At 40.0% G+C, this 27,302-nt stretch overlaps 1 protein-coding gene across 1 annotated transcript in view; it reads right to left on the bottom strand.

Moving 5' to 3' along the window:
- The window catches only part of SASH1 (SAM and SH3 domain containing 1), a gene marked incomplete at its 5' end in the record, with an annotated part of 29,584 nt that overhangs the window by 1,177 nt on the left and 1,105 nt on the right, over window positions 1-27,302 (bottom strand). Inside the window, 12 exon segments of the mRNA XM_009582186.1 lie at window positions 1-20; window positions 583-1,721; window positions 8,127-8,240; window positions 11,126-11,276; window positions 11,983-12,192; window positions 13,296-13,465; window positions 14,537-14,672; window positions 16,863-17,006; window positions 19,412-19,483; window positions 20,060-20,140; window positions 20,142-20,192; window positions 23,905-24,251. The exon segment at window positions 1-20 is cut by the window's left edge and continues 1 nt beyond it. Coding sequence (XP_009580481.1) covers window positions 1-20; window positions 583-1,721; window positions 8,127-8,240; window positions 11,126-11,276; window positions 11,983-12,192; window positions 13,296-13,465; window positions 14,537-14,672; window positions 16,863-17,006; window positions 19,412-19,483; window positions 20,060-20,140; window positions 20,142-20,192; window positions 23,905-24,251 — 2,635 coding nt within the window.

The following is a 27,302-nucleotide window of genomic DNA, read 5'->3' as shown; positions in this document are numbered from 1 at the left end:
GGAATGCCACAGCGACCATGCTGAATGTTCCCAGCCAGACACAAAGGAGAGAGAGGATAGATGAAAGCGTATCAACACAGACCAAATAATGCAAACATAAAGAGAAGTGCAGGATGGGAGCAAGAAGGAGCTTTCCTCGAGATTCCATAAAAACTGAAAAAGCAATCCCTAAAGGAAGGACTGGACCTTCCTTCCCAAAAAGATGTCCTAATCACTATCCTATCAATTCAGATTTTCTTGGAAGCATAAAATCTAATCATGTCTTCCATTTTCAGCTGTACTTCCCCACACTTGCAGAGAAAGAGACATTTCCATGCCCAGTGCCACCAAGGTACTAGTGGCCTGAAAAGATGAAGGTTCAGAGTAAGTCTTGGATTTCTCGGCCCCCCCAAAACACAAGAGTTACTGTAGGCTTAAGGCCTGATAGTAAAGACAAACACAGTTAAAGAATGTCTAATGTCCCAATGATTTATGGTTTCTCTAGACTGGTTACTCACAAAAATACAGCAGATACAGTAAATGAAAGACTATACCTAGAAATGGTAGTAGAATAAAAACGTTGAAGCAATGTCCTCCACTTACCTTGTCAGAGTATGGTTCTTCAGTAAGATCAATGTCTTCAGACTGCAACTTGTTTTCTATTACCATTTCCAGATCTATTCCCCTGCTACAAGAGACCTTCCTCGCTGAAGCAGGACCTAGCTTTATCACATGCTGCTGAACACTAGCAGTCTCTGGGAGTTCCGACAGCCAGGGTGGCAGTGGGCTAGGAGAGGTACTGGGCTCCTGTTCAGAAGATGTCCTATGGACAGGTACTCCGTGACAATCAATGGGAGTGGATGAGCTGGTCTTTTTTACTGGCAAGCACGGTGCTTCTAGACTTGAGTGGTTCGTACTTGCAGTCATGGGAGGATGATATAATCCATTAGAAAGGCGTTCTCGGCATTTTTTGGCAGGGACAGGTGGCGGCTGAGAAGGATTTTTTGGTTGCATTCTTGCCTCATTTGTGCCTTTTTGCTCAGCTTCTAGACCTCCCTTGAGGACTGGAGCATAATCAGCCCGTGCAAGGTCATGAAAGCCTTTACTTTGTATTTCCAGAGGCGTCCTTGTTGCAAGATGCGTCACTAAGGCAGGCTGAGCGTCACAGTTTTTCAGGAGGAACGGAGCAGGCTTTCCACCTGCTGTCTCTGTTACAGAGCAGTTCAATTCCTTAGCTCTTCCCTTCTGAAAACTAGCAGCTCCTTTACCCTCCTTAGCCATCAAGCCATCTACCATACAACTGCCTCCACGAGACTGAGGCGGCAGGGCAGAGCCAGTTGCCGTTTTTGCTATATCCTGTGAATCCTGAGGAAAAGAACCTACTTCCTTGCTAGCGTCCTGTAGGTTAGTATTGGTTTCTCCCTGGAGATCATCCAGCGAGTGAGATCTTGGCCATGTATCTACACCCTGGGGGCCATCCAGAGTTTCATAGCTCCGACAGACAGCAACTGGTAAACTTCTACGGTTCTTCTTCAGACCCATAACAGCTGGAGGTTTGACAGAGCTCTTCAGAGCACGATGTGCACAACTCAGCCGGCTTTCTTTCTCCCCTTGCTGTAGAGCTTCTATTGACTTGGTCAGTGGAAGCGTAGGATAATTTGATAGCTGGTTTCTGCTGAAGTCCTTAAAGCTATGCTCATTTGCTGATTTTGAGGGCAGAAGACAGGTACGTCGAGTTTTACCTAGAAGCAAATAAATCATAATCCACCATTAAAAAAAAAAAACAAAAATACTGCAGTATAAATAACAGATCACTTCTAAATGCCTTTGAAACAAAATTATTTACTCTTTTTGTTAACTCTAAATGTACAAGAAGTCAGTGCCATTTTAAGCATACGAATTTGTGAACTTCAGCTTTATTAATGAAGAACTGGTAAATGTGACCACGTAAGGAAAATACATTTAAAATACTTAATATCCCTCCTACTTCCCAATTTGCAGAGACTTAAGTTTTAGCTTATGTAAACCTTTTTCAGTGTAGAAATATCCTACAGCTAGAACTGGTACCCTATACCCATTATATGAACTGGTTTGACCCCCACACACAAATAACTCAAATGACTTACCATTTTCTTCTACTTTTCTAATTTGTTTAGGATATCAATAATTATGTTCACCTTCTAATGAAGTTTACTAGATTGCTCAGGAAAGCTTTTTTTTTTTTTTTTTTAAAAAAAATCCTGTTTATTCATTTTAATTACAAAGTGTGCCAATAGTGTTATTTCATCTTTTAAATGAGCAGCAAACTATTTGCAATGGCAAACCGGAGAGAAAAAAAAGTGTTTGGAAGACTGGTTTTGCATCAGGCCCTTTGTAAAGTTACTTTTAGGGACAGCAGAGTTTTATGGAAAAAGGTTTTATACTATGAGATGGAGAACTGTTTCAAAAGGGAGTTTCAAGTGCGACTAATCTTAGTGTTATTCTCATGTCATAGTGTTTTATCGAAGTGGAAGGTCTTAGAGATGTGGTGTTTTATTATAACCATTTAAGACAAGATGACATGAATCAATATGAACCACATGTTGTTTGTAAGCTTTATTTTATATTTTTATGAGATATGCGCCACTGATTTTAAACAGTGAAGTCCATCAAATCTGCTTGACAGAAAAATTCTGATCAAAGGGACTGAGCTCATTAGAGCATTCATTAGTATGAAATACAAGGTCATTTCTCAAATACTGCATAGATTTTTTATTTTCCTTTTAACAAGGCAGAAGTAAATTTGTCTCAAAGCAGATGACCTCTCAGAATGATAGCCTCTCAGAATGACAGCACATCCTGAACAGTCATTGTTTTCAGGGTGACAGGGATACTTTCTCCCAAGCTTTCTAAAATCAGGATAGATAGATAAAGCTTGAAATTTCTTTTTCCAATTAAAAAAAAAAAAAAAAAGACAACAAACCAAAAAACCTAAACGAAAAGATTTGGCTAAATGGTATCAAAAGTCTGTAATAATAGGCAATCAATAGCTGCCAATTAAAGGACCAGTTACTTTTAGAGATCTGAGAAGTTTTGCTAACTTTATTGAAACTAAATGAACCTGGTGTACTTTTAAGCAATAGATGCTTTCTTCTCATACAGCTTGCCTTCAAAGCTTTATCCTGAAAGAAGGTCAATGCTTGGCTTTTGAATAATATACACTGCTCGCTTTGAATATGAATGAAAGAACCTGTTTAACCTAAAAGAGAAATAGCTTGCTTTCTCTCTTTCTCTTGCCTCTTTCTCTGCTCAAGGAGTTTAAAAACCAAAGTATCCAGAAAACTAGCAAAGAAAATGGAGGTAACATTTAAAGAGAAATAAGGAAAGCATTCCCCTCAAAAAAAGTTTGTTGCATTTACTGGTATGCCAGCAAAGGTATTCTGCCTAAAATCAAGGTGCGCCTACAAGGATGAATGCAAGCATACAGGAACTCCTTTCTCAGAAGCTGTATGGTTCACAGTTCAACTCAAGCTAAGTATTACCATTTCCCCAAAATGCTAATAAGGACGCATCACGCATTAAGTTGGCTCCCTTGCTACTACCTTGAGTTCAGGTAGCTCAGAGAAGTAGTAGAAAGACTTCTCTGCCTGCACCTTTCCATGGAGCCAGGCCACCACCTTCTGAAAATAGCTTACAACCACATTAGAGAGACGTGTGTAAGAAATGTTACATTCATTTTTTTAGTGCCTTCAGGCACTAATGTCAATATGTAATGAGTATGGAAAGGAGTGTTCTCTTTTCATTATTCATATTTGCTAGTACACATCTGACTTGTGCAGTAATTCACCATACTGTCTGGGGCTTCCTGTCACAGCTCACATAACAAAATCCATGTTTCTTCTTTTCAATCTGAAATATTGATCAGGGGTTATACTGGTTTTAGGAAAGCACACTCAGGAACCTCAACACTGAAAGAAAAGTTGTGAGAAATTCTACTATGTGCAATATAAGCTCTTACTGAGGCCATAAGGGTATCTAGTAAACAACATTTCATTTCTTTAGAAATGGGGTATCTCTGCGTAAAGCCAGTAGCCTGGGAATGGAAAAAAGAAGAAATGGGAAGGAAGGAGAAGGAAAAGGAAAGAAGAAAAACCCAAGAAAAATGAGAAAAGAAAAATTTTGGGAAAATAAAATCTTTAGTTCATTCCAACCCTGTTTTGCATAAAAATACAAATGTGGAGAGAATGGGAAGAAGTTCAAAACTTTTTGTCTATAAAATACATAACCGAACATGCAACCTTTAAGCCCTCTGCTTCAAAATGGTTTAAAAAAAGTGCTGGGTTCAATGCTACTGTTTTGTACAAAGGACAGGGGTTCAGAATGTAATTTCTCTTACATAGATTTAAGTCAAAAGCAATATTAGGAGGGCAGCTGTGATTTTTCTTTTTCTAGCTATTCCTTCCCTCCTCCTGACTGCCAAGTGTAACTTCATTATTTTTCTGAGACATTAAGAAAGGAAGGTAGTATTTCCTGAAAACAGACTTTTAAATGTTTTTAAGTTGTTTTCACAAAGTGGAGAGCTATATAAACAACGCGCATAAATGTAACATTCTCTCCCTATCTCAGGAAAAAAAAAGAAAAAACCTACAAGAGTTAAAGTGTATAGCCTAGTAAGGTTTAAAACACATTTTAAATGTTAGCATTTTTGCTAATAATTCATTCTTATGATTTCCTGGTACAGTTAGGCAGTCTAATGCCTTTCATAGTGCTGTCAACCACAGTAGCATCTCTGATTTAAATGTGTGCAAGAAGGACACAGGTGTCTGGGTGAAAACTAAGATAACAAAGGTGGTCTTTACACAAAACAAATAGAAAGTTTATATTGTTTCCAGGTTCTATTCAAGCTACAGGCATACTTAACTCTTTTGTTTAACGTTATGGGGCAGTTTTTGTTAGACAAAGCACTATCTACCTCTCATGATGCTTGTTATTAGAATACAGAGAAGGAACTTTTCAATTCCCTGTCATCATCTGCCTCAGAAGAAAGGAGATTATCTTGGGGAATATTTCCAGAGGTACCAAAGCTACAGCAACAAATCTTCAGTGTTTCTCTTAGTACTTTTTCTGTATGGAAGATCGTCCTCGGAAATTTAAGTCTCAAAACCAGACACAGAATGCATTCAGTGGCCTGTCCAGATCCCAGATTTTATCAACTTCAATTTGGCATTGCTTTCTGTGGCTGTATTTTGCGTACATTTCAAACAGCTCTGTTGACACAACAAAGATGATGGCACAGTAGACTCATTGCTTTGTTTACTGATTACAAACTAGTAGAAATGCACATTACATCAGGCAATGTGGCCACCTGTTCTGTTGCTTCCTTTTCTGACTAATTAGCACTGAACACTTAAGTGCTTAGGATGCCTACTCCGTACTATGGAAATCTGGGCTTCAGTTTCTGAACAAATCAGAGAACACCCTTATCCCACCTGATGAAGCCATGGTTTGTCTGCTTCTTCAGCTCTGCACATTGCATGTGCAATTCTGATCTCTTCACACCCCCTCTCTCCTTAAAAAAGCTATACAGCACAACAAGAAAAGGTTCAAAGAAGCCAGGCATGATCAGGGACATGAATGACCTATAAGGAGTAATTAACAGGCCTCTCAGACTAGAAAAGAGATGACTCGGGAAGGAGTATGACAGAAGGAGTATACACAGACACTGTTAGTTATGGAGGTTCTAATGAAGACCCGGGATGTTCATAAAGAGAAACATTTTCAGGAAAATTGATGAATGCTAGGAAACAGTACCCAGTTTTTGAAGTCCTTAAGTCCTTAAATGATTAATTCCCCAAGAGTACCCTGGGAAGCATCAAATATGCTTGCTCTGTTCCTATACTGTTCTCTAGCTATCTGCTTTTGGCCAGTCCTGTGAGAACTAGATTTCCGATATGGTTTCCAAATGCGCCTCAGACAGACGATGCTTACATGCAAAACAAGCCCAATAACTGCACCGGTGTCAGAAGTCTAAAGGAGAGCTTGCTCTCTCTGCCTTGTTTCAAACTGAGGACTGGACTGTATGGACTAATAGTCTGATCATGGATGGTTGTTTTCTGCTCTTATGTTCTTTCTGTCTAACACTGAATAGGTCACAAACTGTATGTTCCTTGCTCTCTGTAAACTGGAATAAAATCACAATGCTGCTCTAAGTACATTGTGGATACCTATGAGAATACCCAAATATTTCTGCAGCGGGACCCTAAGAAGTACCCATAAAAGACACATCTGTACCACGGCAATAGTACAGAGCAAACCATTTTCTAGCCAAAATGTAAGAGCAGCTCTGAAATCTTGAACTGATGCCAAAAGGTTCAATATCAGCCCAAAACAGGACACTCTACTAGTCATCAAAATATCATGTATAACCATCCCCCAGAAAATCTGAAGACCAATTTCTTCTCAGAATGCATTTTGCCTTTATGAAGCGCAGTTTATTATTGCTGATCTGCACATTATGATGTTTATACTAGACAAATGATTACCCTTATTTTAACAGATAAGAACCCAACATATTTTGAAAACAATATGCATATAAACAACTATGGACCATGAACTTTGCAAAGAAGGTGGAGCACATTTCAGATTAACCAGCCTTGGCAAAATCTCTGAATGAATCCCATAGCAAATGTTCTTTTCATAATGGTTTTCAAAACAAGCACTAAATGCATTTGTGAGCAAAAATGATGCAGAAATGCAGCAAGCCTTACATGAAAAGCAATATAAAAATCATCAGTGGTATTTCACATTCTACAAAACTCAGATAGAAATATTAGTTTAAATGTAATAGTAAGTATCTAAGCAGACAGGCAATGACAATTGCTTTCTAAAGATTTTATTATATTGTTAAGATAAGGAAAAGGTACAGGCAGCAATTTAACTTCAGTGCTACAGCTATTGTTATGATGGCACTTAGAGATAAAAAAGAAAGAAAATTGTCACATATGCTATATATTTAGCTATGATTATATTCCAGCATGCCTACTGTATGGTGATTCATATTCAAGAAAAAAATTCTCTCTGCTTTCAGGAATTTAGTATATTGCCAATTTCAGGCATTCAGTTTCAAAGCAAATTGCAATTTTCTTCAATAAATGGTTATTTCTGAGTGGCAGACTGACAGAAGATGCACATACTAAGAGAAAGATCTGTAGCTCATATTTTAGATTGGAAAAATGGCCACTACAAGGGGCATACAGTACCTCTATTTATTCTGATCTTGGTTTCTTGTTTGTGCTGGATGTTAGCCATGAAACCAGGCAGTCTGAGGCCAAGCCACAGCTCAAATGCTTGGAGTGATAATGCCAAACTCAAACCAATTTCATGTATTTTAATATTTCATCCCTAATGACAAGTTTACACCATCCCTCAAGTAAAGCACGCTCAACAACCTGATTTCTTCAGAACAGAGAGAGTGATCCCTATTATCATCTGTCTTAGTAATTTTTCAGTGCATCACCTTTCACTGTTGCAAGATAAGGTAACAGAAATTGACATCATAAGCATTTTTTTCCACAGTTTATTTCCTTGCCAACTTGTCAATTAATTTAACTTGCTAGTGTTCATACACTAAAAAGTCCTAAATCTCTGCAGTTGGCTTCTGATCAGAGGAGAATGCAACACGCAACCTAAGCAAACACAAAAATATGGCCTAAAACAGAGAACATTTTTTCTAAACAGTTTTTTTATGGGTTTAGAAGAAATCCTCCTAATCTCAGTGGAGCTCAGTGACTTCTCCATTGCCAGTGGTCCCTTAGACATGGGCTGTTAGAGTGTAAGTAGTGCAAGCCTCAGGAGGCACGGTTGCATGAGAATATGATAGGGAGTGGAGAAGGCAGGAATGGCAGTAAGAATGCCTGTTGCCTTAGGATCACAAAAGAAAGATGATTTGTGAAATGTGATCTGTTTCCTAGCAATACAAACAAATAAATTAGAAACAGTAGCAATGAAAACCAATGGCTCAAGCCAAGAGGGAAAGAAGCAGTCAGAACAAAGGAGAAAGTCAAGTATGAAGTAGCTTGTATTAGCTAGGAACAGCAGCAGAAAGTATATGAAGTTATCTACTGAAAAAAGGCTGCAGGGATTAAAACGATCATTGCTGTCACCATTACCATTCTCCAGGTTTTCACTGCTTTCGTAGCAGCCAGAATCCCGAGGAGAGCATCCGGTTAGGCCTTGGCCTTCAATGAGAAGTTTCTCCTGAGATCCTGACTGGTCGCTGTTACCTAGAGGATGCGAGAATACAGTGAAAAACAGACAAACAGAAAATCCGGCTGAACTTCTCAACCTTCCATTTCCAACACCATTAACTTGCGTGTCCAAAGAAGGGCAATGAAGCTGGTGAAGGGTCTCGAGAACAAGTCTTATGAGGAGCAGCTGAGGGAACTGGGACTGTTTAGTCTGGAGCAGAGGAGGCTGAGGGGAGACCTCATTGCGCTCTACAACTACCTGAAAGGAGGTTGTAGCGAGGTGGGGGTTGGTCTCTTCTGCCAAGGAACTGGCGATAGGACGAGAGGAAATGGCCTCAAGTTGCGCCAAGGGAGGTTTAGACTGGACATTAGGAAAAACTTCTTTACTGAAAGAGTGGTCAGGCCTTGGAACAGGCTGCCCAGGGAAGTGGTAGAGTCACCATCCCTGGAAGTATTTAAAAGACGTGTACATGAGGTGCTTAGGGACATGGTTTAGTGGGCATGGTGGTGTTGGGTTAACGGTTGGACTTGATGATCTTAGAGGTCTTTTCCAACCTTAATGATTCTATGATTCTATGATTCTATGAAAGGGTTGTCATGCATTGGATCAGGCTGCCCAGGGAAGGGGTGGAGTCACCATTCCTGGAGGTATTTAAAAGACGTATAGATGTGGTGCTTAGGGACATGGTTTAGTGGTGGACTTGGCAGTGCTAGGTTAACGGTTGGACTTGATGATCTTAAAGGTCTTTTCCAACCCAAATGATTCTACGATCTTCCCTGTTGTATTAATTGTATCAGGTCACTGTTTTAGAAAAGAGTGAGCATTAGGAACAGCCATCACAAATGTTGGAAACATTCATCCCGTTTGGTAAAGGATCAAGCAACAGCTTCAGCACAAGTGTGAGGGAGCAGTGTGGTACATAATGAAAGCAGAATGGACTGCGTGTGCACCTCAGCTCCCTTGGGGCCAAGTCCTGCAACTTACAACCATGGAAATGTATTTAAAATGATGGTGTCAAAGTTCTGTCTAAGACTTAAAAAACCCCCAACATCCAAAACAAAAGCAAAAAGCACTGAAAAAACCAAATCAAGTAAAAAGGAATAAAATTCTAACCCTGACCTACTTTCCAGAAGGGACCAAGAGGAAGGATCAGGAGTGGGTCTGGCAAAGTTAGATACTGTCCCCTAACGAAGAGGGAAGGGACAAGGGAGAGACTTGTGGTAAAAATTCCCTCCTTCCTTGGTCTGTACAAAGAGCCAACACTCAAGTGTGGTCCATCCAGGCTGCAAAGGCTGGATTCCAGCAATTTACCCAGAATGTTTGGTCAGAAATCATATTTTGTAAAGAAACTAAATCTGGAGCTGAAGATACAGAAACCCAACTTCATGGTGCACGCATACAGTTTATGCTCTTTTTTCTTCCTGCAATAAAATGTCAGAAATGACTATTCCAATTCCTATTCTCAGCACATGAAAGGTAATTATGGGGTAGAACTAAGTGCTGTTGCCCCTCCCAGGTTCCAGCTGTCCGGTCCCCACTTCTCCTTCTCCTCATCACCCTGACTTGGAGATGGAATTTATACTTTCCAACCACCACATCACATCGTTCTTCAAGTTTTCAAACCAAAATTGAAGGGCCCTAAAAAAAATTATTACTTCAGGGAAGTGAGCATTCCAAATAGGTCTGCAAATAATGAAAAGAAGCTCCTATTAGGTGACGAAAAGCCACTCTGATATAAGTGAAGAGAATCTAATTCTGCAACTACAGTTTTATTGGGGGGTGGAGCAGGACAGAGAAAGTGAGGTTGCCTCTTTGGGAAATGAAATGAACAAGAAAGCTACGTGTCAGTGAAAGCTCAGGCCACACAGCACTGTCTAGAGATACTAACCATACATCTCTCTAGAACAGAATTAAGCATTGCTATGGCAGTTTAAGATAAAACATAGAATTTTGCACAGAAGCAGCTGAGAAAGCCCTCACACAATCCATTCCACTGATTCTGCTCGGTGGGATACTAAACTTCCGCTGACACTTAGGGACAAAGGGGAAATTCAGTACTATCTTAGGTTGCTGCAACTAGGTATTGAGCACATCTAAATTCCTGTCTCAAGCTACTCTTGCTTTTTAAATGATTCTACTCTACCATGACTCTATCATGACTACTGCGTGGAAGCCCCACTTCCTCCGGTGCAGCAAAGACACCATCGAATTCGACCGCCATGGCTTACTCTACTTTCCCTCATCTTTGCAACCACTTGCCTGAGACCATCTGTACAACAGGTAGAATTGCACTGCTGCACCTTAGATAGTTGGGTCACTGTCTTTCACTCTTTGCATTTGACTGATCTATTTTCTCCCTTTGAAAATCGCTGTGTTGTCATGTGTACAACCTGAAGCTACTTGTACAATCCTGCAATTCATAGTCCAAGAATCATATGCATGTGCAGGTAAAATGAGAGAAAGTTTAATTCACATTGCCCTTCTTCACAGCCCTCTGGGCTTTGATCTTTTTCTTACCCTTGATAACCTCAATCTCTTCCCTCTAGTCTAAAAGTTTCTTCTTTCCTATCCTCCATGCCTCATCAGCTTCTTATTTTGAGTAGGTTATCTCAGGATTTATTCCTGAACATCAGTATTCTAAAGGCTATGTGTTGTACACTTGACATCACTTGAATAAGTTGGGTAGCAGGGCTTACGTGAACAAAAGAATTCTGGCAGAACAAATGCAAGTCTTAAGTCACTCCTCAAAAATCGACTTTTTTTTTTTTTTTTTTTTTTTTTTTAAAACAGGATTACCCTGGAAATAACTACATTAGCAAAAAAAAGGTCAAAATCCTGGAACCAGTTTTCTGCTTTAAGGGGTTCACAAGGTTCTTGGCAGAGCTCTAGTAAAACTGAAAATCTCAGACATCCCACGTACTATCATACTCCTGTAGAAGTTCCACTGCTGTGAGGAGAACAGCTCTGTGCTCAGGATCTCGGATGTTCAGTTCATCCAAATCTTCTTCTTCTAAAAGCTTAAAGGTATCCAGATCTTCATAACCATTGAACAGAAAAGTGGGCATATGCTCCTGCATAAAAGAAAAAAAAAAAAAAAAAAAAAAAGAGCTGTAAGACAACATATTTATTCAACTTATTTTGTCAATAAAGATATTAGAAGAGATTTTTACAACCAGAAAAAAAAGCAGTAGTTTAGCAAATGCAAACCACTGTATAACAGCAAAATTATAGGACTATAACTTGTATAAACATTGCTCAGAGTTCAGGAAGGTAGCTGTGCCAGAACTAGAATGCTGCACATATTTTTGTATTTGGAATGCACTGTATTAAATGGCCTGGGTAGCATCCTACCCAGACACACAATATGGTACAGCTCTGTATGAAGGGAGAAGTACAAAGGGTGAATGACAGCTGTACCAGTTTATACCCAGCTCTTCTGAACAGAAACATGGAAAAAAACTTCCTCTTTAAAGACAGGATAACTATTGTCATTTTACACTTTTTGCTTGCTTTTAAAGTGTGTTAGCTAGTAGTCATACTATGCAACGACTTACGGTCTCCAAGTACATACAACTTGCAGCCTGCAGCACTTCATCAAGCCTGACTGGCAGTTCTGCCTGGCCTCAGCTATTTTCACTTTGACCCGATTCTGCTAAGTGGTGTCACGATCCTTAGGATTATCAATCTGGTGTGCAGCTTTCAAAACTAGTAACTCCAAGGTATAGCCCCCTTCCCACAAGCAAAACTGAAGGGTAGACAGAAAGAGAGAATTTGGACCTTTAAGTTGATCCGATCCAAGAGATCCTCAACTGACTTGGGCTGGGGTGGTCTGCTTTTCCGGCGTCTCCTGGTGGGCCGCTTTGGCTTCTCTTCCTCTTCATTTAACACGTCCACATAGATAAATTTGAAAGTGCCAACTTTGTTGTTCAATAGGCCCATCCAAGTGCCCATGGGGGGTTTGCTGATTATATCAATGATGTCACCTTTCTGCAGACCAAAGCAGCAAGAAAGCCATTTAGGCATGCTTTCTGATGGATATTCAAGCAAACACACCCACTTTCTCTTAGATTTTCATGTACACAGAATGGACAACACTCTTTAGTTTTCAAAAGGTTAACCACAGCTCTTACAAAGATGTTTGATTATACTTGTTTTACAAATGGAAGAAAAGGGAATTAAGTGACATGCCTAAGACCACAGAGCAAGTCAACAAAAAAACCTGGAATGGACCCCAACTGTCCAGATTCACAAACCCGCTTACACCCCAGTAGTGCATCACTGCTGTTTTGTACAAATGTCTCTAAGCTGTGCAACTATCTGAAATTGGTGCAAATAAAAACACGCTCAGTGTGTATGGGCACAATCTCACACTAGATCTGCTGAGGAAAGGAGGCATATGCAGAAGGAATCGTGCAACACTGTTGCTTTTCCTAATGTGCTCCTGACCATAACAAGGACATGGACGCACAACGGTTTTTCTATCCTTAAAGAGATTACCTTATGTACATCTGCTTTACTAGGAATTTTAAGTAATGAATGTAAGGAGTCAGATAGTTTGAATTGAATACAGCACAACTAAAAATAATAAAAGTTGATATCCAGAAAAATTAAAGGGGAGTGACAACTCACAGTCAGCAAAGCAATTTAATGTTAGCTCAAAACACGTTATATTAACTGAAATGCCTTTAAGAGACACTATATGTAGGCGCATCCACATTTCTTCCAACGATTTTGAAAATTTTTCCATTGATGTATTAATTCATCATGGCACACAAGAGTATTTTTCCAATCTTTCAAACAAAATCTTTGCAAAATGGAAATGGATTTGTGGCACATTTTTATTTTTCCAGAAACAGAAGATGCAAGTGTCTTTCCCTGGACGTGGAGAAATACTAATACTTACTCATGTTCTATAACATTTTGCTATAATTCAAGCAAATCTTAAATGTGCAAGACAGGTTAAAGGGCTTCAAAAAACACATGTAAACTCATTAAAAGACTAAGAATCGTACAGTTCTTGCAAAGAGCTATTAATTAAGAATTTTGCCAAAATAAATGCTTGACCCCTTAAAAACAGATACAGCTGGTACCTTGAGCTTCAGAGAGTCTGTATCATAAGGACTTGGAGTAAAATCGGTGTGAACCCTGGCTCTTCCACAAAAAGGTCCTCTGTAAGGAGGCTCTTCATCATCACCATCTTCTGATTTCACACTCTCCCTGTTGCTGGTTGAGGAATCTGTTGTGCTCACCGTCTGACCGCCTGTGTGAGAGACATAGTATCAGTCCACAAAAAAGAATCTCTTTGTGAAGAAGGTTCAGAAACAAACAGAGGCAGGACAGAAAATGGGTCTTCTTTCTACAAAACATGGAAATAAAGTTAAAAATCCTTAAATGCTGCTATTTCTTATATACACATGTGATGGGAGAGTTAGTTAATCTAGTTTGCACTCTTGTTTTCCCAAATTCAGCTCCTCAATATTTAACTGAGAAGCTGTTTAACTAGTGTCTCATCTATGATACATCACAGGAGATGTCATCTTGGGAAGTTTTGCCCACAAAAAAAGCATAGTAGTGGGAGGAAAATAAGCTCTGAATCCTGCATGAGGGTTCCAGAATCCCCCTCATGTCCAGAAATTTGGTTTTATGGTAACATTTTATATTGATATTACAAAAAAACAAAAAAACCAACCAACCAAACAAAAAAAACCTCTAAAAAAACCCAAACAAAAAAAACCCCAAAAGCAGACGATTTTCAGAACATACTTTCAGTTATTTAAAAATGGAGCTTTCTCTTCAGTTTTTTTTTTCAATATGTTCTTGGTTTCTATTGGTCAGTAATCCATAGTGAAGCAAGTTTACACTATCTGTGTCCCATTTAAGCTCTGTTTTGTGTAGAGACAATCCTAACCAGAGAGGTTTTAAATAATACTCCTCTAACTAGTTAAAGAGACCTCAAGGTCTCTCTGGAGGCAGGGTGGGAAGCCCATCAGGACTGCCCAGGAGAAATCTAGTGTAAAGATGAGCCTGTTTACTACTGGCCAAGGACTGTAATTTTCACTCCAATCATTTATATTATAATAGCAAGACCCAGCAGACCCAGCCAGAAAGCAGGATTTCACTTTTTCAGGGCTCTGTATAAACACAAACCAAAAAAGATTGTCTCTGCACCAAAGAGCTTACGGTTTTTTGTAAGCCCTTAATGACTAACCCATCAGCCTTTCTACTTTTTAACCACTGCTTCTGCTTTGACTTTCTCTGATTCTGCTTACTGTGGAGATCTCTGCTCCCTGAAGCCACAGAAATGGAGCAACGCAATTACAACCAAACTTACTCATTGAGCTCTGACCGCTTAAGGAACTCCTCAGGCTCTCTACTGAGCCACCAGCTTTCAGTTTGGGTTTGTCCAGGGAGTCAGTGTCTGGTGGCGGCGACTGTGGAGAACCCGGCATGACCCCAGGGCTGGACTCCTGAAAGGGATTGAACCATTTCAGTTCAATAAATGAACACAGGCACTGACAGGAGCTGCTTGTTCATCTCCACGGAAAGACATTCTGTTTTCCTGCTCTTTACCAGACAGGATGAAACCTTCTATGTTTATCTACTTATTTCATGGTACTCGGCTGTGGCAGAAATCCTGCTTTACTAGGCATGATAGCAGGGACAGGAGCAAACAGTCCAGTCTGAAAAAGCTAGCATTGTTAAGTAGAAAGAAACATTACACAAAACTCCCAATTCAAAGGTTTTAATGACATGATATTTTTGCAAGCAGTACTTGCAATACAGCTAATGTCAAATTCAGCTTTCTGAATCAGGATTTTGTACAAAGATGAATACAAAAAAATCAGACAATGCAAGTTAGACACACAGCAATGTGCATTTTTTGCAGTGAATTGTTGATATCTTTTCTCATTTAACTTGAAGAAAAAAAAAAGAACTAACCAGAAAATGCAGCCTGTGCATAGTATAAATACTCATAAACATAAATGCATAAATATAAAAAGATTTTGCTACACGTGCAACAGGTGAGGCAATTTCTCTTTTCATTCCGTCAAGCATTACAGGAAATCAAAAAGAGTCTTTCCTAAATTGAAATTCTGTCAGCCTCTGTGAAGCACAGTTAAAGCAAAGCAGCAGATACTTGTGGCCAGAATAGCTTTTGTTTGTTTTTTTGAATGCAGAAAGAGATGCTGGCACATAGTTTGAGTCATGATGCCAGAAAGGTACACATATTCTAAAACGACTGTGCCAAAAAGTTTGAAAACAAAAATACTGTAGCTTGCATACAAGAAGAGTTTTTGTGGAGATGTGTGGTCATAAAACTTTTAGATGAAAGCTATTATTTGCATGCTGCAGAATCATCAGAAAAAAAAGTCATCCCAGCATATGACTTCAGAGGTCAAGTCAATCTTGGAAAGCGCTAGAGAGCAGAAGTATTGCCAACTCACTGTTAACCGATTTCTCAAAATATCCGTTTCTTAGGCAGACTTTGCAGAGGGGCACTGTAAGACCAGTCAGACACCAAAGCATCTTCTTATCAATATGAAATCATGTTAGACCTTAAAATGTTTTAATTGTAAATTTAAATTAAATAACTGTAACTGTAGCACTGCCCCTGTTTATGAATAAGTATGGCTAATAGTCTACAGGAAAGGGATTCTAATGTTGCAAAGCATTGCATAAAACTGGTGACTTTTCTGCCTCTCTGTGCCGTCTCCAGACACTGCAGTTTGGGGTTGTTATTTTGAATCTTAAGAATTGCTCCTTTTACAGGCACTAACGCTTTGCATTAATACCAAAAGGCAGATCTGATGGGGCATGACTCCCTTTCCACTTCATTTCTCTATGGCTGCAAGCACCCCCGGCGATCCAGGGGCCGGTAGGAGGCCACTTGGGGGCGATGTTAGCCAGAGAGAGCTCTGCTTTCCCGGCGGCTTTGTAAGCTATTGCTTACACGTTTCAAGCGGCGAGATTGGTTTTACACAAATGCTGAAGAATTTTTGACACTCCACCAAAGCAAGGAACCCAAAGTACACCAAAAAGGAAAAAGACAGCGATTGTTCCTAGGCCACTGAAATTCAAAGCCCTAATTTACAACTAATGTACTTCAGGTTTGCCTGTAAGAATAAGCTATAAAAATCTGTAATGAAAGAATAATGGGAAAATCTTCTGTGGGATGCCCCTTTCTGACTACATTGTGCATCTGTTTTAATGGGCTGCTGCAGAGGGCAAGGTGTGATGGAGAAACGATCTGTAATAGCAGAGAGGAACTGGGTATGTAAGTTATGCTGGGAATTTAAACTATGATGTAAATTGCATTGTAAATTGTAAATATATTACTGTGACCCTGTGTCACAGACCGGTTCCCTTAATAAATAATGATGATAGATAAAGAAATGGAAATATAGAGCGAGATGTGTAATGCCATCAACCACAGGCTTCTGCTAACGAGCTACTCGAATGAAAATCTGAAAACGCATTTTCATGGTTTGGCATCTATAGGAAGCCATTTCACAGTGAGGGATTTTATAAGAACATAGGAATAAGCCACACCACATAGTCTTGTTAGAAATTTCTTCAGAGATGCCTTGAAGCATGAGAATCAATATTGATTATCACTTCTACACTATTAAGTGGATTCCATTGCAGACCTTACATACCTGCTCAGACAGAGAGCTGCTATATTTTTTAGACATCCTTTTCTTCATGGTTTCTTTCACAGACTTCACCTTTTTGCCCAGAGAAATACGGGAGGCAGAGGGTGATTTGATCACCTCTTTATAAACAAAGTCTCCTTCTTTGCCCTGAAAAATAAAACAGGGTTTAAGCCTATAAAATACAAGAACCATTTTTTTCCTCAGTCAGCAGTCATTGCAGAGGTATCCAGGCAGACACAGGACGGCAGTATGGTGTCTTGTTTACTGCTCTAAATTCACTGTTGAGACCTGTGCAAACCACTGTAGCAGTCCACCGTACCTTAATCCTAAGGCCTGATTTGTAACCTTTTCTGCAGGTACTGTGTGTAGATGTGTTGAGGTCTGTTAGGATGCCTTTGAGTTTCAGCTAAGTATTTGATCTGATAGAAAACTCCACGGTTTCAGGCTAAGCCTTCCTGACAGGACATACAACAATATGGTTGGTCAATACTACATACAGTTTAACAGAAGTAAAGGTACTTCCGAGATCCTAGCCAAATATATATGTGTGTGTGTGTGTATATACATATGGATACCTACATTTGGCTACCCAAATTTACTTTTTATTTTCAGACAGGCATTCAGTTAACCTCTCTTGATGACTGTCTCTGTGGTTTTACTGTGGATTGTTTATAAAAAAAACACAAAAAAGGCTACTAAATCCATCAATCATGGTAGAAGGTTACACTTGCACATCTATTCTTAAGACACACAACAGGGTACTGCCAAACTAAATTAGCTGGTCCATATATAGTGGATGACAAAGGCCAGCTGCTTTGAACAGATTTAACCTTTTCTAAACCAGCTTAGGATACCTAGCATTTACTTATGCCACAAGCACACACAAAGAATTAGCGTGGATCAGTTGACATTTTGCCAAACTCACTTGCATGACTCAGCCCTTATTCAGATTGTCCAGGCAGCATGTTAGACACGGTCTTTCGTTCTACCGTGTGTCAGGAACCACAGCAAGGCAGCTCTATTAGAGCTACTACCAGCACCCTCCATTGGCAAGGGTGCACCAAAAATCACAACGCAAAAAGGACCAAACTCTGTTTGGCCAAATAGATTGACTACTGAATTTGGTCTCTGACTTGGTTCAATAATCCGAGGACAATTTAGGTAGAAAGATAACAAACCCTAAAATATGCGTACACTATATTCTACATAAAAGATATATCTTTTTTTCTAAATTTATGTATGTTTGCTACTTTACTAATGTTCTCCCAAAAAGTTTCTCTGAAATTCAGCTGATACTTCATTTCTGACAATTCTATATTTTTTTCCTTTACAAGTTGTTTGTGATTACAACTTCTTTGGTAACTTTTGGTCTTTTAGCAGAAATTAAGGACAGCTCTTTGCCTTATCTTTTTGGGAAAAAACCTTCCACTTAATGGACTTAAATGTTTTCAAGAAAAAAACCTTGATCTGCATACATTCTTCTGGTGCACTGCATCTCTCCCACTACTGATGCTAGTAGGGAAAAATGTAATATCTAGATTTCACACTTTCCTATATCAAAACCAATCTGAACAAAATATGCTAAAGTATCTATGTTTAAAGACAAACACTGTAGGTTTGGAAGTTAACTTTTTACTGAGTTGAAAATTGATGAATAGAACAACCACCCACAGTTTTGGCCAATTTAGGGGTAATTTATGATGTTACAAAAACAATCCCAAAAAACCCAGCTGATGTAAGAAATAATATAATGCTGGCATATAAGAGTTTCACAATTTAGACTTGGTTTAAGTGAACAGAGAAGTTATCAGAGCCAATGTTGAAACAGAAAAGAAAAACACATATAGGCAAAAGGAAAAAATATGTTGGCAATTTCATTTGATATAATGTTCTGGCTCATTTCTGTTATTTTTGGCCACAGGCTGACCAACAGTAACCCTGGGATCAACATGAGTAACGTAAAATGGAATTAATTCTCAGGGGAGGTGTTTTTGGTTTTTTGGGGGGTTTTTTTTGGTTTGTTTTTTTTTTAAACACAAAGAGCTCTGAGATCAATTGCGCAGCACCCAGCACAATGGGATCCTGGTCTACTCCAGAGCTCTTAAATACAATGAGAAAACAAATAATAAATCTCTTACATAATGACTTCCACCCAAATAACTTGCAGATCTTCAGCGAATGAAAGCTTGCCTCATCATTCCAAATAGTAAATATTTTTACCAAGAAAGTATAGTTATCATATGTTTTGCCTGGGGTGATGTTCTGAGGAAGTCAGACATAAGAATAGCCCACAGATGTGCCCCCAGATCTGCGCTTTGATCACTTGTTCCTGCCTCTTTACAGATATGGTATATAAATACTTATACACACATGGATATGGGTGGGTATATTATTCTCAAAGCTAAGGAAGTTTGAGGTTAACGAAGATATTCTGCTTTCTTGGATCCCCAAACTGTTATTACAGACCTAAATTACACTTCAGTCTATTATAACTCTATTGCGCATTTCATTTTATGCTATTTCAAGTCTGCGCCTTCTTGTCTTAAACTCACCATTTGGTCAGAAGTGTTTCCAATATGAAGAGAACGATTTGTCAAGTCAAATCCTCCAAAGCTACAGGTTCTCTGCAAAAAAAAGGATGGATACAGCTCTATCACAATGATTAGCTCACTCAAAACATCTGTGATTTGGAGAACACCAGTGAAAACACAAACGTCTGCAAAAATGGAAACAAACAAACAAACAGATGAAAGATAATAAATCAAGAAATCTGTTATAAAGTAATTTGAGTCACTTGTCTTTTCCAGAGACAACTCCTTGGCCTAAGGTCTGCTGCTGTTGAGTCATCTATTGCCTACTCTTCTTTTTAAAAAGAAAAAAGACTTCTTGGTCTGAGGAAACTGTTGATCTTGTGCATCAAGTTTTCCAGGGTGCTGGCAACTCTATCTCAGCACTCCCATCTGCTTTCATAAATAAGTCCACAGCAGCACTGAAACAGAGAACAACCAATCTTTTAAAGCACTGAATAACCTACCTTTTGGGAATAGCTGCATAGACTCCATTTCCACTGAAACACAGGGAAACGCCAGAGGCCTTGTAGGGCAAGCCCTTGGTAAGAGGAGGGAAAAAACAGCCCAGCTATCCATAAGCGTTGTGTCCCCAGAGACTCAGCAAGCCCTGATTCCAGATTAGGTATTTACCGTCACATCTGTGGTGATATGTGGCAGCTCTGCTACTTCTGGGAGAAAGTACACTATGTTTACAGTGCCACAATCACCTGTTGGAGTGACTCAGTTTTGGCTGAATGCACAGATGCAGTTTATCATAATAATCCTGAATAAAAAAAGAAAATCAGCACTATGACACTGCTTCCCTCCCAAGAGCAGAGGGCAACCAAACTCAGTACAGTTGCATTTCCACAGCCAACCATTGTTTAACTGTGGCAGATGAATCTCTGCTAAAGCTTTAGTATCCCTTGAAAAAAGACCAGACACTTAGGGGGCTCAGAGAAAACCCAGCTTTTGCTTTGCAATCAAAAAGGTAAAACGCTTGACTTTTTATTTGGCCACTGAACAACCAGCTGTACAGTACTCAAATACCTGGCCCTGCCATAAGTCTCACAGGGCAATCCAGGGAAATGAAGGTAATGCAACTACAATTTACTTGCACAACTTCAACTCTGGGCTCTGAGTGTGGGTTGCGAGACAGGCAGATGTCTAGTATAAGTATTCTCCTTCAGAGTTAGAGCTGAGACAAACAGGAGGCAGAAGATCAACCACTTGCGAACCGTAAGCTCGTAGGGCCTGAACTACCCAACAGAGTAACTTCAAAGACACCCTAAGACTCAACTAAGCATCAGATCAGGCCTACAAAGGATTGCCTGATCTGTATCGTGTGTACTTGGGAGTCAGTGAAGATCCACCACCTGAGAACTACCAGTCTGCTTCGACACTCTATTAGGAAGAAGCAAGCTCTATAAACTGTGCCTCTTAATAAACAATTATATCAATTAGTTGTATTAAAGTAAACATTCTTCCTGCCCTGTTCACTGCTAATCAGCATACATATTAATAGCTATTAAAAAGTTTTCTCTTCTAGCTTTTATGTTGGGTGCTGTGTACCTACAGTGCTTGGATGACAGTTTTTGTACCCACCACAACTCTACTAGAATTCAAAGCCAGCTTTGTCTAGGCCCCACACACATTAAAAAGAGTGCTGTGATGTAGAATTTTTTAAAGTGTTTTTTTGCAGAAGGCAATCTCACTATGGCATAGCTTTTAAAAATTGCTTTTGGAAAGCATTTGAGACCAAACACAAGTAATAAGATCAGTTTTTAAAGCACAGCACGTTTAGCTATGAGTAACGTTGCCCCGTGAAGAGTCCATTCTAACTAATCCTACAGAGTACAGTAATCCCAGCAACAAAGAGAGGTCATCTGGAACGCTCTGAGCAAACTTGTCTGTCAAACCAGCCAGAGCTCCTCCTAAAGCAGTCTTCTCAGAGAGCAAGATGTCTGTTGGTTAAAAGCTTCTGCATAAATGTACCATATTAAGGATGCTTATTGTTTCATTATGGACTTCTGCATACATTTAACTTCCACCTTCAGCTTCCAGTAGCAACCCTGGCAATACTGTACCAAACAAAAGGTCTGTGGATGAGGAGAGGGATATTCAATGGAACGGCCATGCAATCAAAAGTATTAATTGTTTTGGGAGAAAAGAAAAACCGATGTGATTTGAAAATTTCATGCATGTCCAGGTCACTGAAACAAATATAAATGACAAAAATGAACGGCAAGGCAAGACAGAGTGACCAATTCCACTGAATACATAGGCATTGCAATTTCCCTGAGGTTGCAGCAAACAAACATTAAGCGTTTCTAAGAAGACCGAGTGGCATTAGTTGAAGTTTGCCAGCTTTTTGTGGATTCAGGAAGAAGTGTGTTGAAAAAGTTAGTAAGAGCAGCACGTCTCCACCATTTATCCCATTCAAATGAGGCTGGAGGAGCAGTTGACTGAACACCACCACAACGCTATCCATTTCTTCTCCATTTGTATCTCTATGAATTAGCAAAAGTCAGTCCAGATGGTTTTCATAATGAAATTACTATAGCGAGACTACTTATTAGAAGAACTGAAAAGCTTGTTTCTGTCATCTGTATTTACATTTACAAAGACAGTTTTAGAGGGTATTTTTAATTATGGGGCATCTCTAGCACATATGAGTATGCTCTTTTGCCTGAGATACCCCTATTGTTCAACCCACAGAAGGACGAGTAAGGTTTCTCTTATCATTGTAATATCCTTATGGGAAAACAATGTCTTCTGAGTGCAATGTCTGTGAAAATAAATAGTACCTTGTGAATGGCAGGGCAAGCAGTCAATGCAGAAGAAATAGTGAAGCTACCAAGAGAGAACGTTTATGGTACTGGGTAGAAAAAACCTATCTATTTTGTGGCCAAAGAGCAAAAAGTGAACCATGAAGGCTTGGTCACCTCCCACAGGTTATTCAAGGAGACCAAGGCTGTGACTCTTATATTGAGAATACCTCACACCTGAAGAAACGATGCAGATACTTCTTAAAATAAAATCTGTAGTTCAAGAGGAAAAGCTGTTTCTACTGTATTGTTCACTGGAATATCTTGCTTAACATTATGGGTGCACTGCTGTTTCCACCCACTGAAGTAGGGAACATATCTACATTGTCAACTAGACAACAGACTAGCTGGCTCAGCTTTGGAAATCTGGCTGGCCCCAAAGGCAAGTTCTTAGGAAACTCAGCATCATGGTTAAGGGAACTGTCAAAACTGGGTCATATAACGAGGAAGCGGCTTGGGATCTTTCTGGAGTGCTCAAATCAGTTAATTTCCCTTTTTTGGCCACCCCTTACTCCCTTTCCACAATGCTCTGAGGGAAGGTGCCACCTTCACTCCATGCTATAAAGAAGGAGCAGTGGCGAGGGACAGAAGGGGCACTTCTGGTGGTGGTGAGTGGCAAGCAGGAGGGCAGTGTCTTCATAATGTAAAACTCCCTATCTTTCTGCAGCTGTGTGGGTAACGGAGAATACAGAGCTGGGTGGGTGAACTGATGAGATGCAAAGTGAGAAGGGGAGGGCCAATATGAGGCAATGACAGCAGGAGAGAAATTGACTAAGGATGCTCTAATCCTCCGAAAAGTTTGTTCATCTCTCAGTATCCCTTTAAGAGAACACCAACTCCCAAAGCATCGCAAAGAACATGTTTATAGCATCTCAAAGCTCCTCTGCTCACCAGTGATCTCAATTTCTGCACTAGATGAATTTAAAAAGCAGCATTTTGCCATATTTGCTCTCTCTCATTGAGTTATTCTGTACACATGGAAACTGCAGACTCAACAAAACTCTTCTCTGATGGGATTATATCAAACTCTTCCCTTACAGCTGAATTACAGTGCTTAAGAGTTTCTAATGGCAAGGAAAGCAGAAGCAGCGAATTTTAGTTTAAAGTATAAAGCAGAAAGTGTTGACTGCAACCTCACAGAAATTGGAAGACCACCTTCATGGCAACTCTTTGACTCACAGACTTTTGGTGGATTCTCAAGAGAACCCTTTTAGTACAGCGATCCACTGTGGCAGCCCACTTCCTCTTGGCCTCCTCATCCTCCTCCAGCAGGCATCTCCTCAGGTCCTGCTTGTCGGCCTTGCTCAGGGTCCTGTCAGTAACGGGACGCACCAGCTGTGAGAGGTTGAGGTGACTGTACAGGCTTCTCTCCACCACATAGGTAATATTGAACTCGCTGACAGAAGTGCGCCCTCGTAGCCTTCTGTTTGGGAAGCCACAACCTCCACCCCCTTTCGTTTTGTGCCGCAGTAATTGTAGGTCGCAAGTTGCGGGAGATGTTCCTTTCCTAGCAGGGCGCTGGCAAAGAAAAGCTCTGGAACAGGAATAGTTAGTATCCATTTTCTTCAATCGGATCTGCTTCCTTACACTCTGAATCTCCTCCAGGGACACCAGAAGATGGTGCTTGTGCCTGTTGCTGTCATAAAAGCAAATGCTTTCTGTACTTACCCCATGGCTCAGCGAGCCGAGGCTCTTCTTCATTTCCCCATCTGTCAAGGAGCGGCAAACTTTCTGGGTCTTCTCCTCTTCTGGGTAAGAGAAAAATGTCCCAAGTTTCTTGGGAGGCTTGATAAGGCCACGGCTATCAGTTTTGCTGAAGGTCTTCACCAGCTTCCGGTTAGCTCCCCACGTATCAAGACTGCTAGATGAGGGAGAAGTAGTAAGTGAGTCCGAGTCATCCTCCGGCTGCTTTTCACAGGAGCCGTCAAAGTAGAATTGCTTCTTGTGAACTCCAGAGTAAAGTGCCGATCTGTCATCCAGTATAGGAGAGTTGTCAAGTGAGTGTTCTTCCACACCTACAGGGGACAAAAGCAGCACAACGCATGTCATCGTTCATAATTCTCTAAGATGTTTCCCTGTAGAGCCTTATTGTATTTATTAAGATATCACCCACTTAAAATGGAAGAAAACACTTTCTGATATAAGCAGCCCAGAAGGTATTTGCGAGTGGATAAATCTGAAGCAGTTCCTTCCATTTGTGAAGTGAGAGTTCTGGGACGAGTTAACAGGAGACAGACGACAGCAACCTGTAAGTAAACTTACCGTTATTTTAAGTTTCTCTCTTTCATCTGCAGCTAAGTAAGACCACAGATACTGTTACTAAGAACCCCTTAAAAGCTGGAACTGGGATCTGTTTCTCATGTTTTTCTTCTGATACTTGCATATGATGCTCAATCAGTCAGAAGTATACCCTGGTATTAAAAACCAAACAAGTATCTCTCAGGTCCAGTTTTCCAATACCCAGTGCTGCTGCTGCAGAAAGCAGTATTTTTCCCAGAAAGTTATGGAGCTGAGCTCCAGGATGGAATTAAAAGGTTTGGGTTTTCAATGGGGGAAGAGGCACCAATTTTAATCACACAATTAACTTAAACAGATGCAAAGAAAAAAAAAAGTAGGTCAAATTGCAGGTGTGCCAATTTCAACAGTGTCCTGGTAATGACAGAATTTGGTTTTCACCAAATACGTATTTCACAGAAAGGGAAGACAACTTTTTGCAGCACAAGTACTGGAGTTGGGCAAATAGCCAGGTCTCCTTTTTGGAGTGGAGAGAGGGGAATAAAGGACCTGAAATTGCAATTCCTTTTCACATTTATCATTTAAGAAACTTTTCTCTGATGTTTTCTTCTGAGCAAAGTATAGGCTCAGGTATTAGATGCAGTAACAAGGAAAGAGTCAAACAAGAGTATACATCCTCCTCAGTCCTGCCTGACAAATTTCACAGCATTCATGGGTATGTATCAGAAACACACACAGAAATGTGACTGTATTTATTTCTTGCCAAAATAAATTTCTTGCCTGACCCAGCTTTACCTTCATCTTTGATTCCTTCCACTGTCTTACAGCAGAGCTAAATTTAAACCATTACCAAAATACCTATGATTTACTAAACTCCCTCATTCAGTAACAGGGGACACATTTCAAGATGAAAGAAGATTAGTTGCCCTGTACAGGCTTCCTGTCTCACCTTCAGTTCATTCTGTTGGCAAAACATATTTGACATATATTTGCTAAAACCTAAGATGCTATTTTACCAAGATAAAACTTGATGTGACAGTGAAGGATCACATCTGACACACAATTTCCATTCTTGAGAACTCTTCTGGGGTAGGTCTGTAGATTGGAGTCTGATTTTGACACCACTTTCACTGGACTGTCCAACTTGCTCTTCTTCTCCTCTACTTCTCAGTTTGAACAGAAAATAGACATTCTCCTGGGACTGAATATGTACTGATAAACAATGTTAGTCCACTGAGTAAATATGTTTTTAAACAGCTTGTAAAAAATGCATTGTGTGTCAACACTGTAACAGATGTTATTTGGAGTGAGTCCATGACACAAAGCCATAATGACACAGATGTAGATGTGATTTGTTTTTAAATGCTATATAAGAATGGTGCCCAGGAATTAGGAAGCGTCAGTTATTTAGCTCACTAGGAGCAAACTAACACAAAATACACATGGATTCAGATATTAGCACATGCTAGTGAGTATCACATCATCCAGATGTATATGTAGTGTTATAACAGAGTCAATAGTAGAAATGTGGGAGAAGGATCTGGGACTAGTGTACTTTTCTTTAAAAACTACAGGAATGTATAAGGGAAATTTGGCAAACTTGTTCTTTGTGAAGAAATTTTTGAGGAGGATTACGAGGAATCTTTATTCTGAGGAACTGCACATCAGTTCTCAAACCAAGCCTACTCTCACGCTTTGTTAAAGGCTGTTGAACACTGATGAATTTATTGAAATTTTACTGATGTTACTCAATCAAATTTTATAGCCAACTCCCCAAAACCTAGCCATCTAGGATTTCACATTACTTCACATTCATAACACAGATTCAAATAACAGCAGCAAACAGCTCAAGAACCAATCCAGCCAACTGCAGGTAACTTGGAAGGCCAGACAGCAATCCCCAAATCTGACCAGAATATTTTTTGTCATCTTGCAGAGCCCTCTGACATATCCAAATGGGAATACAGACCTACTTTATGAGACATAGGGATGGACAGCATTTATGAAGCACTTTTAATTTGTCACATGAAAACTTGGGTGTGGGTAGAATTTACTGAAAGAAAAGTCATAGATATCTACTCCTAATGTAGACTTGGCTACTTAAGGGGCCTTCTGCTCATGTAGAGGTAATCCATGTTATTTAGCAATAATTGTTTTTGCTACAGAGTTTCCCAAGAGCCAACCTACAAAGGAACTCCAGAGTGCTAGATAAAGTACAAACTCAGAGTTATAGCTAATTTGTTCAGAAAAGCCTGGAGTTAAAACAGAGAAGACAGGAAGGAGATGGAGAAAGAAGGAAGCAGAGCAAATTTTTTTTGGAGACAATTGTTAATTCAGTGATTTTTTTTGTGGGGGGCAGGGGTGGAAAACTGTGGAGAAAAAAAAAATGGAAGGAACTGAGACACTTAAGTGAAAGACTGAAGGAGAAAAGGAAATAAGGAGGTGAAGCGCTGTAAGAGAGGTAATAGAGAGCAAAACAGACAGTTAACATGCTGAAGAGAAAGTCTGGTCAAACTGCAGGAAGGCGTCTGCATGCCCCTGGGCTGTCTGCTTCTGCAGCTGCTCCCACCCCTGGAGCCTCTGGCTGATTGCTCCCTGCGGCTTTTCCCAGGCCCCCAGGGAGGGAGAGGGTAGGACAAAACTCTCTGGGGTTCTCCTTTCCCCAGAGCAGGGGAAAAATAGCCCTGTTTTGTTTGCCCTGTCTCATAAACTATATTTTTGCTTCCAAGGTAACCCAGCTTTATGCCCACCCTATGAGGTGACAAAACCTTTTCAGACCAAGACAGCTGCCTGGTCCAGAGCCCTAGACTGGCTGGGCCCTTCCTGACACG

This window comes from Fulmarus glacialis, unplaced genomic scaffold (assembly GCF_000690835.1).
Source record: "Fulmarus glacialis isolate BGI_N327 unplaced genomic scaffold, ASM69083v1 scaffold41277, whole genome shotgun sequence".
Lineage (NCBI taxonomy): Eukaryota > Metazoa > Chordata > Aves > Procellariiformes > Procellariidae > Fulmarus > Fulmarus glacialis.
Note: the sequence above shows the minus strand (reverse complement) of the source record. Positions and strands in the feature narration are given on the sequence as shown.